General features: G+C 31.4%; 1 protein-coding gene across 1 annotated transcript; it reads left to right on the top strand.

Moving 5' to 3' along the window:
* The first annotated feature begins 9,056 nt into the window (after window positions 1-9,056).
* Window positions 9,057-11,878, top strand: LOC146941059 (uncharacterized). The gene has a single exon (XM_085754853.1). It carries the CDS (start codon window positions 9,941-9,943, stop codon window positions 11,378-11,380), a length of 1,440 nt encoding a protein of 479 aa, XP_085610979.1. The 5' UTR covers window positions 9,057-9,940; the 3' UTR covers window positions 11,381-11,878.
* The last annotated feature ends 460 nt before the right edge of the window (window positions 11,879-12,338 follow it).

Raw genomic sequence — 12,338 nt, 5'->3', positions numbered from 1 at the left:
CATGTGCGCGAGTTAACTCACGCACGTTGGCCGGTGGTTAGAACTGAAGAACAAACGTTTTTTGGTTTTTGGTCAGTTTTCAACATTCAATCTACACGTTTTTTTTACCATATTAATGGTATTTACAAGCTATACTACCATTCCCACATATAAATACCCCTCCATGCTTCCCTATTTCCTCACACCATATCACTTTCCCTCCCTCTTCACTCTCTCCCTCTATTTCTTTTTTTTTTTTTTTTGTCAATAGTCTTTTTGGGGGCAAAAGTGATCAAACTTCTTCGGGGTAAAATAATGAGTAGCCGACTTGGGGAAGTGATCGACGCTTGGGATAAGTTTAAATCTGCTTTTTTTAGCCCCAGAAACTTTTTACCTTGGGTAAAAAGAATTTCTTGGGGTAAAAAAAATCAGATTTAAATTTAGCTCAAGGGTTGATGATGTATTTTCCTCAAAAAGGCTGCTCACTATTTTAACCCAAGAAGGTTGGTCACTTTTTACCCCAAGAGGGAGAAAATAAGTAGATTTAGTGAATTCGAATAAATTTTTGTATCAATTATTGTATTGTATGAATTATTAATAAAATGAGATATTGTTATTGCCTCAATTTTGTTCATTCTTTGTTATTTATATTTGCTTTTATTTTTTAATTTTGTATTTAATGAATAAATATTAATTTAGTTCATTTCCTTTTATTTATATTTGTATTTATTTAATGAATAAAATCGAATCAATATTTATTTTAAGTTCATAAATAAATTAGAATAAAGTAAATACGTAAATAAATTAATTTTAATATATAAATTAGAATAAAGTAAATACGTAAATAAATTAATTTTAATTAAGTAAATAAATTAGAATAAAGTGAACAAATAAATTAGAAAATAAGTAAATTAGAATAAAATGAAAAAATAAATTATAAAGTAAATAACGTAATTTGAAAATAGTAAATAAATTAAAAAGAAAAAAAAATTGCCACCTTGCGCCACTTAACTTGCGCCACGTGACTTAAATTGCGCATTAGTTTACACTTGCGCTAGTTAACTAGTGCAGGGACCAGGGCCGGCCCATAGCCCGTCGAGGCTGGGCTATGGCACTGGGCCTCGAATTTTTGGGGGCCCAAAATACTTTTTTTATGTTTTGAAGGACACTTAAATAATTGTTATATAGAAAGAAAGCGAAAATATTTCAAACAATTCAATATGCTTCAGTGGCGCAGATGTGTGTTTGTGAGTGAAGGGACTTCTGTTCAAGTCCTACCAGAGTGCATATTTTTATAATTTGTTCAAGTCCTACCAGAGTGCATATTTTTATAATTTTTCTTTTTAGTGTCTTATTTATTTTTTTGGGGCCCAAAATTAAAATTTGTGTATATCCCTCACTAGATTAAAACCGGGCCTACGAATTTGTTGAGACGGCCCTGGCAGGGACATTTAAGGCATGGCTGCAGGGTGCGAGTTTGTGTTGGGGGAAGAGCAGAATTCTTTTATCAATCAATATGTTTTTAACGTGTTTTTTCCTCATTAAAATAACTATCTAACACTCCTTTTTTTTTTTTTTGAAAGAGTTATCTAGCACTCTTATGTCATGACCTTTAATTTTATCATCCCTAAATTTATAATAATTATTTTAGATTCAAACTAAGGAGCTCTTATTCGATTTATCCTTTATCGAATTTTTTATTAATTTTCCGTTGAATAAAGATTTATATGAGCTTAGTTTAATTGGTAGGGTTGTTGCATAATATATGTAGAAGCCGAAGTTCGAACCCCGAACATCCGCTTCTCCACATTTAAAATGTGTGAGTTTCAGCTACTAAACCACTTAAAAAAATCAAATTCAAATTTTATTAATAGATAAAACCAAACAACATACTAACATTTATCATTAAAAAAAAAAAAAAAGAGAATTCATTTCTTTTTTTGAAGAAAAAAGAGAGTTCATTTCTTAATAAGTTTATTTTTTGCGCTCATGAAGACAAGGAGTATGAGGTCATTCGATATACAGGTCATCCTCTTCTCTCACGGTGATGATAAAAGATTATACCTGAACCGTACATATGACATCCAACGGCTACTATATCATTAGTAGTGCTGTGTGTGTATGTCCTATACTCTAACCATACCATCCATTTGACAATAATGGCATTAGATTGGAGGTCCCATCATCATTTCTCAATCTTCCTTAGATTTGCCAAAACTTTTTATAGGTGGAGGGACGGTGACCACATTCAATTAATACAAATTAATTAAAGTAATTTTACATGTTTAAGTAACTTAATTAATACTACATCCGTTCCTTTTTAATTGTCATATTTTGACATTTTACACAAACCAAGACAATCAATAAATGTTGTTACTTTTGATACAATAATTTCTATTTTTACTATAATGACCTTATTTATTTAATATCTCATTACATATATTTCTCTCTCCACAATAATAAATAAGGATAATATTAGTAAAATAACATTTAATGTTGCATTGAACTATGTAAAGTAACACTTAAACAGGAACAAAAAAATTCTCCAAAAGAGACACTTAAAAAGGAAGGGAGGGAGTACATAATTAGCTGCAAAGACGGATTTAACGACAAGCAGCGGTTCTGATATATGTCTGGTATACACACAAGCAGCGACACATCTATGTTGATTTTTTTAAGAAAAAATCTATCTATATAACTGTTTTCTTTTTTCGAGAATGAAACAAAGTTTTTTATGGCAACAAAACCCATACCCGCGGTTACCCACCCGAACCAAATCCAATTTGACGGATTTTCCCCGTTTTGACTGGGTTTGGGTATGGGTATGGGTTTTCTCCGATTTCAAAACACGGGTATGGGATGGGTAACGGGTATATAGGTACCCACCCCGAACCCATACCCAAACTCGTCCCAAATGTAAAAAATTACTTTATGTTGATATGTCATTATTTTATTTGATAATTGTCATGTTAATAAAATCTACCATTGATATCTAAAGATTAACTAAATCATTCCGTCTAACAAATGTTAAAGTGAGCGCATTGTTGGATAATGTATTACAACATTGCTCTTGGGGATGCAAAAAAACTTCTCTTTTTAAATAAAAAAAAAATTATTCAATGCGGGGATGGGGATGGGGCGGGGATACCCGAACCCGTCGGGGACGGGGATGGGATTCAATTTCTCATCCCCGTTGGGTATGGGTAGGGTAACGGGTAAGTATATGAGAATCGGGTATGGGGACGGGGAAGGTAAAACCCGTCCCCACCCCGCCCCATTGCCATGCTTATTTGGTTGAATAATAGTATAATTATATTTAGCTAACGAGTGCCCTGAGTAGTCTTCCCTAATTATATTTTTATTTGAAGTTTCAATTTTTAACTTGTCAACTACTTAATCATTTTTCTTCAAAAAAAAAAAAACTACTTAATCATTTAACTCAAATCAGTTGAGTTGTCCACCCTCTATTTTACATAAGGGAAATGTTAACTTGTGCCCTTGAGGCATAAGTTAAGAAACCAAATGTAGAAGTTTTTGCTTGGAAATTGTGCATTCAATGTCTTAAAAGTTTCAAAAGTTATATTTTCAATATAAAAATTATTTTTTATTTCTATTTTTAACTTCTTAGCTTGTGCCCTCAGGGCACAAGTTAACATGACCCTTTACATAATAATGTTTTTTTTTGGTGAACACATAATAATATTTTTAAATACCATATGATGAATATGGATTGTCATTTTCTCACGACGGTCGTCTGAGTTAACTATGATGATATAATCCTATAAAAAAAAAGAAAAAAAATAATAATGTTTTTAAATAAGGGTCAAAATAGAATAAAAAGTTATAATTTGTTTCGTTTCATTCACTTTTCAAACTATAGAATGAAAACATTATTCCGTCATATCATAAAATACTCCAACAATATGATGGAATCTCTGTTCCATTTCACTTCACTTTGTTCCACTTCATTCCATTATGTTTCATTTCACCCCCGCTCCATTCTATTTCATTAATTAATTCAAATTGAACCTAAGTGGGTTCCAATGCCATCAATTACTTTAAACTTTTTCAAACTTTTTGTGTCTTTACAAGGAAAGTAAAGGCGCTAAGCGAGCAAACCAATGACTTAGCGAGTCATGTCAAAGATTTAGAAGTATTTGAAGAGCACAATTCGCTGAACAATCAGATTAAGTCGCTTAGCGAAGTATCAGGGTTTCAATGACACAATCTATAACTAAAAATGTCTTCCCAATACAAAAAGTTCAAATCGCTATGCGAGCTACACGTCGCTTAGTGAATTCTCACTTTCCATACCAATGTAAAAAGTTCACTTTGAAAGGGAAATTTTCACATTTTCAGAGAGAAATACAAGGAGAACACAAGGAGCAAGAAGCATAGGTGCTAAGGTGGAAGGAGATCTAAGCTTGAGGATCAACTTGGATGTAAATTTCATCTCTTTGTAAAGTTAACATAAGCATGAATAGTTTTTTTTTGGGATGAGATGTAGTTAATTGTGAATCTTTTGTGTAACTTTTGATCAAAAGAATATATATTATTGTTCCCACTCTACCAGGGGCGGATCCACCATAAGGCATGGTGTGGCATGTGCCACACCAGATTATTACCCATTTTTTAATAGGTATATACACCTATTATAGTTTAAAGATATATAATAAATATTATGTTGTGCGAAGTTGTAGAAGATGTCTAGTGTGTCCAAGTGGTAAGTTCTGGCAACGACTGTCATCATTGTCACTGGTTCGACTCCCTCCGTTGAGCTTTATGCCGAACTTGCTTTCATGTCCTACTTTTTGTATATGGGTTCGACTCCCTCCGTTGAGCTTTATGCCGAACTTGCTCTTCATGTCCTACTTTTTGTATATATAAAACACAAAAATTTGTTCGACTCCCTCCGTTGAGCTTTATGCCGAACTTGCTCTTCATGTCCTACTTTTTGTATATATAAAACACAAAAAAAATTTATATAAAAAACTTCTTTTATCAAATAAATACAATGATATTCTCTCTTTTTTTTTTGGAGGAATCCTTCTTGAGGGTTCGACTCCCTCCGTTGAGCTTTATGCCGAACTTGCTCTTCATGTCCTACTTTTTGTATATATAAAACACAAAATTTTTTTATATAAAAAAACTTCTTTTATCAAATAAATACAATGATATTCTCTTTTTATTTAAAATATCCGTAAATATCCGTAAATAATATTATATTTTTTATTAAACTAAAATATATTTTATTCTTTTTATTATACTTGATTATAAATATACATTTTTATATGTGATGAATTATTTATAATTTTTTTTGTATTATTGATGATTTTAAGTTATTTGGAGTGCGTAGAGAATTAATTTAAGGCATTTAGTTCAATTTTTTTGATAATTAACATAATGTTTATTACAACTTAAATTTTGTGTTTCTATTTTATTGTTTTAGTTTATTTTAGTGACGCACGTAAAAAAAAAATATTGACTCCATCACCGTTTTATGTCAAGACACTAATAACACTTGACATGTTTTGTTGTTATGTCTTTGTTCCCTTCATGATTTGAAATGAATTTTTGTTATTGCGTTGTACTTGCATTTTGGATTTCTCTAATTGCGCATGTTCAAAATTTTGGGTTTGAATAATTATGACGGAAGAACTTCTTTCCCTATTTTAGTATAATTTAATTCATAAATTCTTTTATATTTTTGCCGCACCAAACTACAATGTTTGGATCCGCCCCTGCACTCTACTTATATAAACGCACTCCATATAATGAGCAAATATCCCCATACATTCGACCACCTCAATATCAAATAATATGTTGTTTCTCAACAATCAAAGACAACCATACCACACCATGTTGCACAAAATTATCAGCAACACCATGGAGACCACCAACCAATACCCAAGCAACTCTAAAAGACTAGTCTATTATGTAGGGCAGCCTCATAACTTTAAGTACTACATTGATTATCTTTAGTTTTTGGTGTTATATTTTAACCTCTCTAAGGCAGTTCATGGTTTTTTTTTTTGTTGACAATGTAAATTTGACATTGTTCTCTGTACGCCTTGTGGTTAGTTTTGATGGTTTTTAATGCACATCTTGCTTTAAAAAAAGTACTTAATATTGAGACTCATTACAAAACTATACACATTTTTTGTCCATATTAAAAAAATCCTCTCCTCTAACCGTACACAACATCTATTTATAATGTCTCCTCAAAAAAATATATAAAAATATCTATCGTGTGCCTCCGTATTGAGCCAAATATAAACTTATAATTGATGACAAATTTTCCTTCCTAATCAATTAATAGTCATACTATTTATACCATAGAGCAAATATGAGATATTGAGATTCTAAGTTCCCATGTAGACGATTCATTTAACGCGAAAAGGGGGTTAAATAATGTTAGAATGAAGTGAATTAATATCCATATATACATAACGTGTAGACCTAGAAGACGTGAGAATCGTGTACATTATATATATTTAGGGTATGGATTGGTTATATTATTATATAGGGGGCAAATACAGACCATAGGTATATATCAAAAAGGAAAAGGCATTTAGATATTACACGTAGAAATGACAAGGACCGCTATTTTTATTCTGCAAATCAAGTTGATTATCTATATAATCTTTTTAAAAATCAGAAGTATATATGCATATAATATAGCAGAGTACAACAAATATAAAATAATTTCGTAAAAAAAAAAAAAAAACAATAGTTCAGCCAAAACAAAAAGTAATTTTTTTTTGGTTACAAACAAAAAGTAATATGAAAAAGCATACTTGCAATGACAAGAGGGAAAAACTATTTTATCAGAACACAGCCAAATATGTAGAAGAATTGGTACAATTCAAAGGAGGTTTTGCCAATCATTTACATGCAAAATAATTTTGCACCAAGGCGCAAATGTTTTTGTTGTTGGGGGATCAATATATCAAAAAATACGCACATATTTTTTTATCATCTGATCGGTAAATCACATCATATCTCATTTGATCTAATAAAGAGATTTAGTGATTTAATGGTGAAAACTAGCTTATGCATACCAGATTTATCTTACTTGTGCATCATAGAATCGACCTTTCAAAGTTCACCAAAAAAAAAAAAAAAAGAATCGACCTTTCAAAAGATCTAAACACATGTAGAGGTAATATTCAATTTTTAAGCTTTTATTTGTTTGATTGCATGTTTCGTCTCTTTTATTCATTTTAGGTTTTAAGTTGATCACTTATATTTTAAAAGTTATAAATTGGTACAAAATGTTACTCGTGTTATAATAAGTTAGTCCCTTCCACCACATAATATTGAGTTTGATAAAAATAAAAAATGTTTTGAAATTGATTTTGTAAATAAGTTAAACTCCACCATATTCTCAACCCATATCTCTAAACGGCCAAGGACAGAAGGGGTACAATTTAAAAGAGGTTTTGTCAATAATGTACAGGCAAAATAGTTTTGCACCGCACACAAATGTCTTTTTCATCATTGAATCAACAAATCACATCATATTTCACTTGACCTAATAAAGAGATTTATTGATCAAATGGTTAAAACTAACTTATATAAAATGCAGGGATTTGTCTGACTTATGCACTATAAAATTGACCTTCAAACGATTTAATCATCTTTAGAGGCAATATTCATTTTTTATCTTGATCAGAAAGTACGAATGGAAGAAATGGAGAAAATCATAAATGTAGAGGATCATAACTATGTTATTTTGTCCATCAATCATAAATTATTATATGAATTTAAGGTAAAAATATTAAAGTCAAATATTTTGAATTATCAAAACCTTATTATTTCTCCTTCTTAAAAAAAATTTATAATTTTCTCCCAAAAAAAGCTTATTATTTATTAATAGTGTAATTTTTTTTTTACGTTAGCCATGCATATCATTTTAATCCGCAAAAATATTTAATTTTTCTTTGACAGAAAATAAAAATGAAGTTTATTATTTGGAGGATTATTAAATTTGACCTGTCTATTCTTACCAAAAAAAAATCTATCTATATATTAATGGAGAAGGGCCCTTATTACTGATTAATAATCATCTAGTAACGTTTTCTTCCTTTTTAGTGTTAGTTTGGATTGTTGGAGCGAACTTATGATGTTGTTCAACTGATTGTAGCAATTTAGCATTTATTTTTGGGAAAATTCTATGGTGAAGTCATGAAAATGACTTTTCTGGTGAAGTTAACACTATAACATCAAAATTGTAATGAGTAACACCCCATTGTTTGTATAGTGGCATCAAAAGTTCAGTCCTCATAGTATCATCAATTCATCAGATTAACAAGCCTGCATTTGATCTAATTATATCCTACCTTGTTTTAAGTGTAACACTCCATAAAGTGTAACACTTAAGACTATCACATAATATCATCAACTTTGTTTGCATGTTAAAGATGCCAACGAAAAAAGGGTACATGTAAGTCCAAGATGTTTCAAGCATTACTAGATGAATTATATTGATCATTAATCAGTAATCAACAATTTAAAAATGAATCAAACATTAAAATCAAAATTAACTTTTCCAAAAAAGTCAGTTTCCTGACTGCACCATAGAAGCTCCCTTTTTTTTTTTGTAGATGTAGCAATTTAGCATAGATGAATCATGGCCGCAAGAAAGTTAAATTATAGGAAAACAACCATCTAAAAGTGGAGCATATTAGGTTTACATTTTTCCTCAGCTTTTTACTTATTTGATTTTTTTTTTTGCCTCTGACTTAGTCAGATGTACTCGAAAAATATATATTTGGACTGAATCTATTGGAAATATCAATGTATACATTTCTTTTTATATTGGGTTTATGAATAATATCATTGACTGGTATATAAGGTTTGACGGGTTTGCCATCATATAATAATCTCCTTTTATTGACATTTTTTTTTGGTTTAATTATTTTAGGTGCTAATATTTTTTTTAATAACCCTTTAATGTGTAAATCTTTTTTTTGACAGAACTTTAATGTGTAAATCTAGATACTATAATATATTTTGTTGGTAACATCTAGATATGATATATGCAAGTATTAATTTGTATTGGTTTATTGAAGCGTATAGAAAAGGTAGATATGGTAGTTCTCCTTACGCAACTCAACAACCATCACTCCAATCTGACTGCATGCCCACCTCATTATTCCTAGTAAAAAAAAAAAAAAATCTATAATACAAACAAGAAATTAATTAAATATCTTATTAAATTAACCATTCATTAAATAATGTAATTAACCTCCATCATCATCGTCGTATATCTACTCTCACATACTTCGACCACATAAGCCTGTCATCACCATTCATCACCTCTTATGGCTACCCCACTCTGATATTTTCCCAGATGAAACCCCAAACATAAACAAAAAAGCTAAACAACTATCCTTTTCTTCTTCCACACACCTTCACACACTACTCTTCCTTTTTTTTTTTTGCACATGTGACACAAACCCTAATACAAAGAATCCAAACAAACAGAGTAAGTTTGTGTTTACACATCTTCCCTTGTAACTGCAAGAATTAAATATTCTTTTGATTATTTCCTTTTGTATGTTCATTTATACGTATACATGTTTTGGCTCAAAGACAAATTTAGTAATAATAGTTAGTCAAACAAAGAAAGCACAGTGTACGGTTCTTTTTTTTCAGATCCAAGAGGTTTGAAAGTTTGAATGAAAAAACGTGGGTGTGAGTGTGTGTGATGAGTACAATATTCTGAAGAAAGAAAGAAAACTATCTTTTTCTGAATCCATAATTATCACCAAACTCCAGAAACAACCCTTTCTCATGTTTTTTTCTTTTGTCCCATACCTCATTCTCTGAGCCTTGTACGAACCACTTAAATATGGAGGGGTATGTATAGTAGTAGTAGTGTAAGCACCAAAACCAAAACCAAAAAAGCATAAGAAAAAAGCAAAATATCTCTCTCTCTCTCTCTCTCTCTCATATCATGGATTCAGGAAATAGTGGTAGTATGCAATCTTCAAGCTGTGGTGATGAAATTGAAGACTACGATTCAAGAGCTGATTCAAATAATTTTTCTGCACTCTTAAACAACCAACCACCATCAACAACAAGAATAAACCATGTTCTAAACACACCATCACACCCATCTTCTTCTTCTTCTTCTTTACCCCAACAACAACATCAAATGTTTGATCCATTGGTGAATTATTATATGGATTCATTACAAAAAGCTTCACCAACATCAAACCAAAACCAAAACTCATTTCTAAACCTTGATATGATGTGGGCTAAAGCTACAGGTAGATCTGAACCAAACAATACCGATCTTAGTAGCTTAATGGTACCTTCTTCATCTTCTCAACAGAATCATCATCAACAAGCTTTTTTGTTGAGTCAATTAGCAGCTGGTCAAACAAGAGAAAACGTTGCTTCTGTACCCACCACACACCAACACCAACACCAACAACATCATTCTCTACCACAAGAAAGTACTTCACGTGGAGGAATATCACTCACCAATGATCAACAAAATCTTAACAACAACAACAACAACATGGGAAGAAATCCAAAGAAAAGATCAAGAGCTTCAAGGCGTGCACCCACTACAGTTCTCACTACAGATACTACAAATTTCAGAGCCATGGTTCAAGAATTTACTGGTATACCAGCACCACCGTTTTCTTCACCTTTTCCAAGAACAAGATTAGATCTTTTTGGTTCTTCTGTTTCTTCAAGATCTTTGTCTTCTCAGATGGACCCTCCTCTTCATCAAGCACCACCTTATCTTCTTCGTCCTTTTGCTCAGAAAATTCAACCTCAACCTCAACCTCATTACTCTTTTTCTCAAATCCCTTCTTCTTTTCCATCTTTGGAAAATTTAGCATCTAATAATTCAACTAATTCAGCGTCCATTAACTACCATAATCATCCTCTCATGCAACACAACCAAATTCTCGGTTTTCAATCAATTTCATCACCTCAAGCACCTACAAAATACCCACATGGGCCCCAACAACCCTCCTTGGAAATCTCGCCAAAAATGGGTGTTTTTGAGGAACTAGGATTGAGTCATGCCCATGCCCATGTTAACAACAATAACAACACCAACAACAACAACATTGGTGTTCTTCATCAACAAAACATGGTTCCGGCATCATCGGAGAGAGTCACCAACAACAACATGCGTAATACTACTTCAGAAGATCAGTGGGGTCAGAGAACGAGTAGTACTACTAGTATTAATGGAGACAATGATGTTGGTGGTGGAAGAATTCTTGGGTCTCTGAGTGGCATTCAAGAGAGGAATTCTGGTGCATCAGATTTTGGTATAGAGAAAGGACAAGAATGTGGTGTAGTAGTGGCTACAACTACAAGAGGTGAAGGTACGGTGGAATCATGGATTAATTGTTCTTCTTCTGATTAACATAAGTTAACTCCTCTTAAACGAACACCATCAAATTATTAATGGAAGAAGGGAAAGAAAAAAAAAAAGGTAGGTTCGTACATATAATTTTATACACTTTATTTAAAGCAAATGATGCTGGTAGAAGTACAAAGCTAATGCATGAAATGGAGAATCTTGGTATCTTCATCATCATAAACCACCACCATCAAATCAAATCAAATTAATTCAACATTTTTTTTATTTTGTTTTGCTTTTCTTTGTTCTCTGAGTCCTTTAGAATTATGCGTATATAATTATTAGTAGCAACTATAGGCTATATAGTTTGGCTTTCTCTTTCTCTACTCATCATTTCTCATCTCAATATGGCTTTTAAATTTTAATCATCATATATATAGCAATATATACAAAAGAAAACATGGAGTTTTCTTTCAATGTTTATTAATTAGTACATTATTTGTATCTTTCATATATTAGAGATTTTTTGTGTGTTTTATATAATGACTATGGTTTTGACAAGTGTGAGATGATTATCATTGAGATCGTTGGCTTGATTACAACTTTGATATTGGCTGTATCTGTTGAGTTGCAGCCTCTAGTACTCTAAATATAGTTTATAGTATATCATTATTCGTCTGCATTTTTTTATTTCATTTTTTAATTTAACGACAATTATAAAATTGTAGATTCTAGGAGTAATTGGTGGCAAGATTGGGGGGATTGTTAGCCGCCGAAATCTTCTTTTTCAAAATCAAAGATATGTTTTCTTAGACATTTCTTTATATATTTGGTTGACAAGATGTGTTTTATTATAGTTATTTCATGTCATAATTATGCTCGTGTATAAAATCACATGGGAATAGTAATAAATTTCTTTTGATCCTCTCTCATAATTCTGATAAAAGAAATTTTAACAATGTTGACTGTTTGTTTTGACAATTAGAATGTTATTTATCGTTAGATAAATTTTATATGGATT

This window comes from Medicago sativa, chromosome 3, assembly GCF_051527215.1.
Source record: "Medicago sativa cultivar Bolivia chromosome 3, Bolivia_mono, whole genome shotgun sequence".
Classification (NCBI taxonomy): Eukaryota; Viridiplantae; Streptophyta; class Magnoliopsida; order Fabales; family Fabaceae; genus Medicago; species Medicago sativa.
This window is presented reverse-complemented; position numbering and strand designations above follow the sequence as displayed.

Coding starts and splice junctions, on each gene's coding strand:
- LOC146941059 (XM_085754853.1), top strand. CDS start 9,941: ATGGATTCAGGAAATAGTGGTAGTATGCAATCTTCAAGCTGTGGTGAT.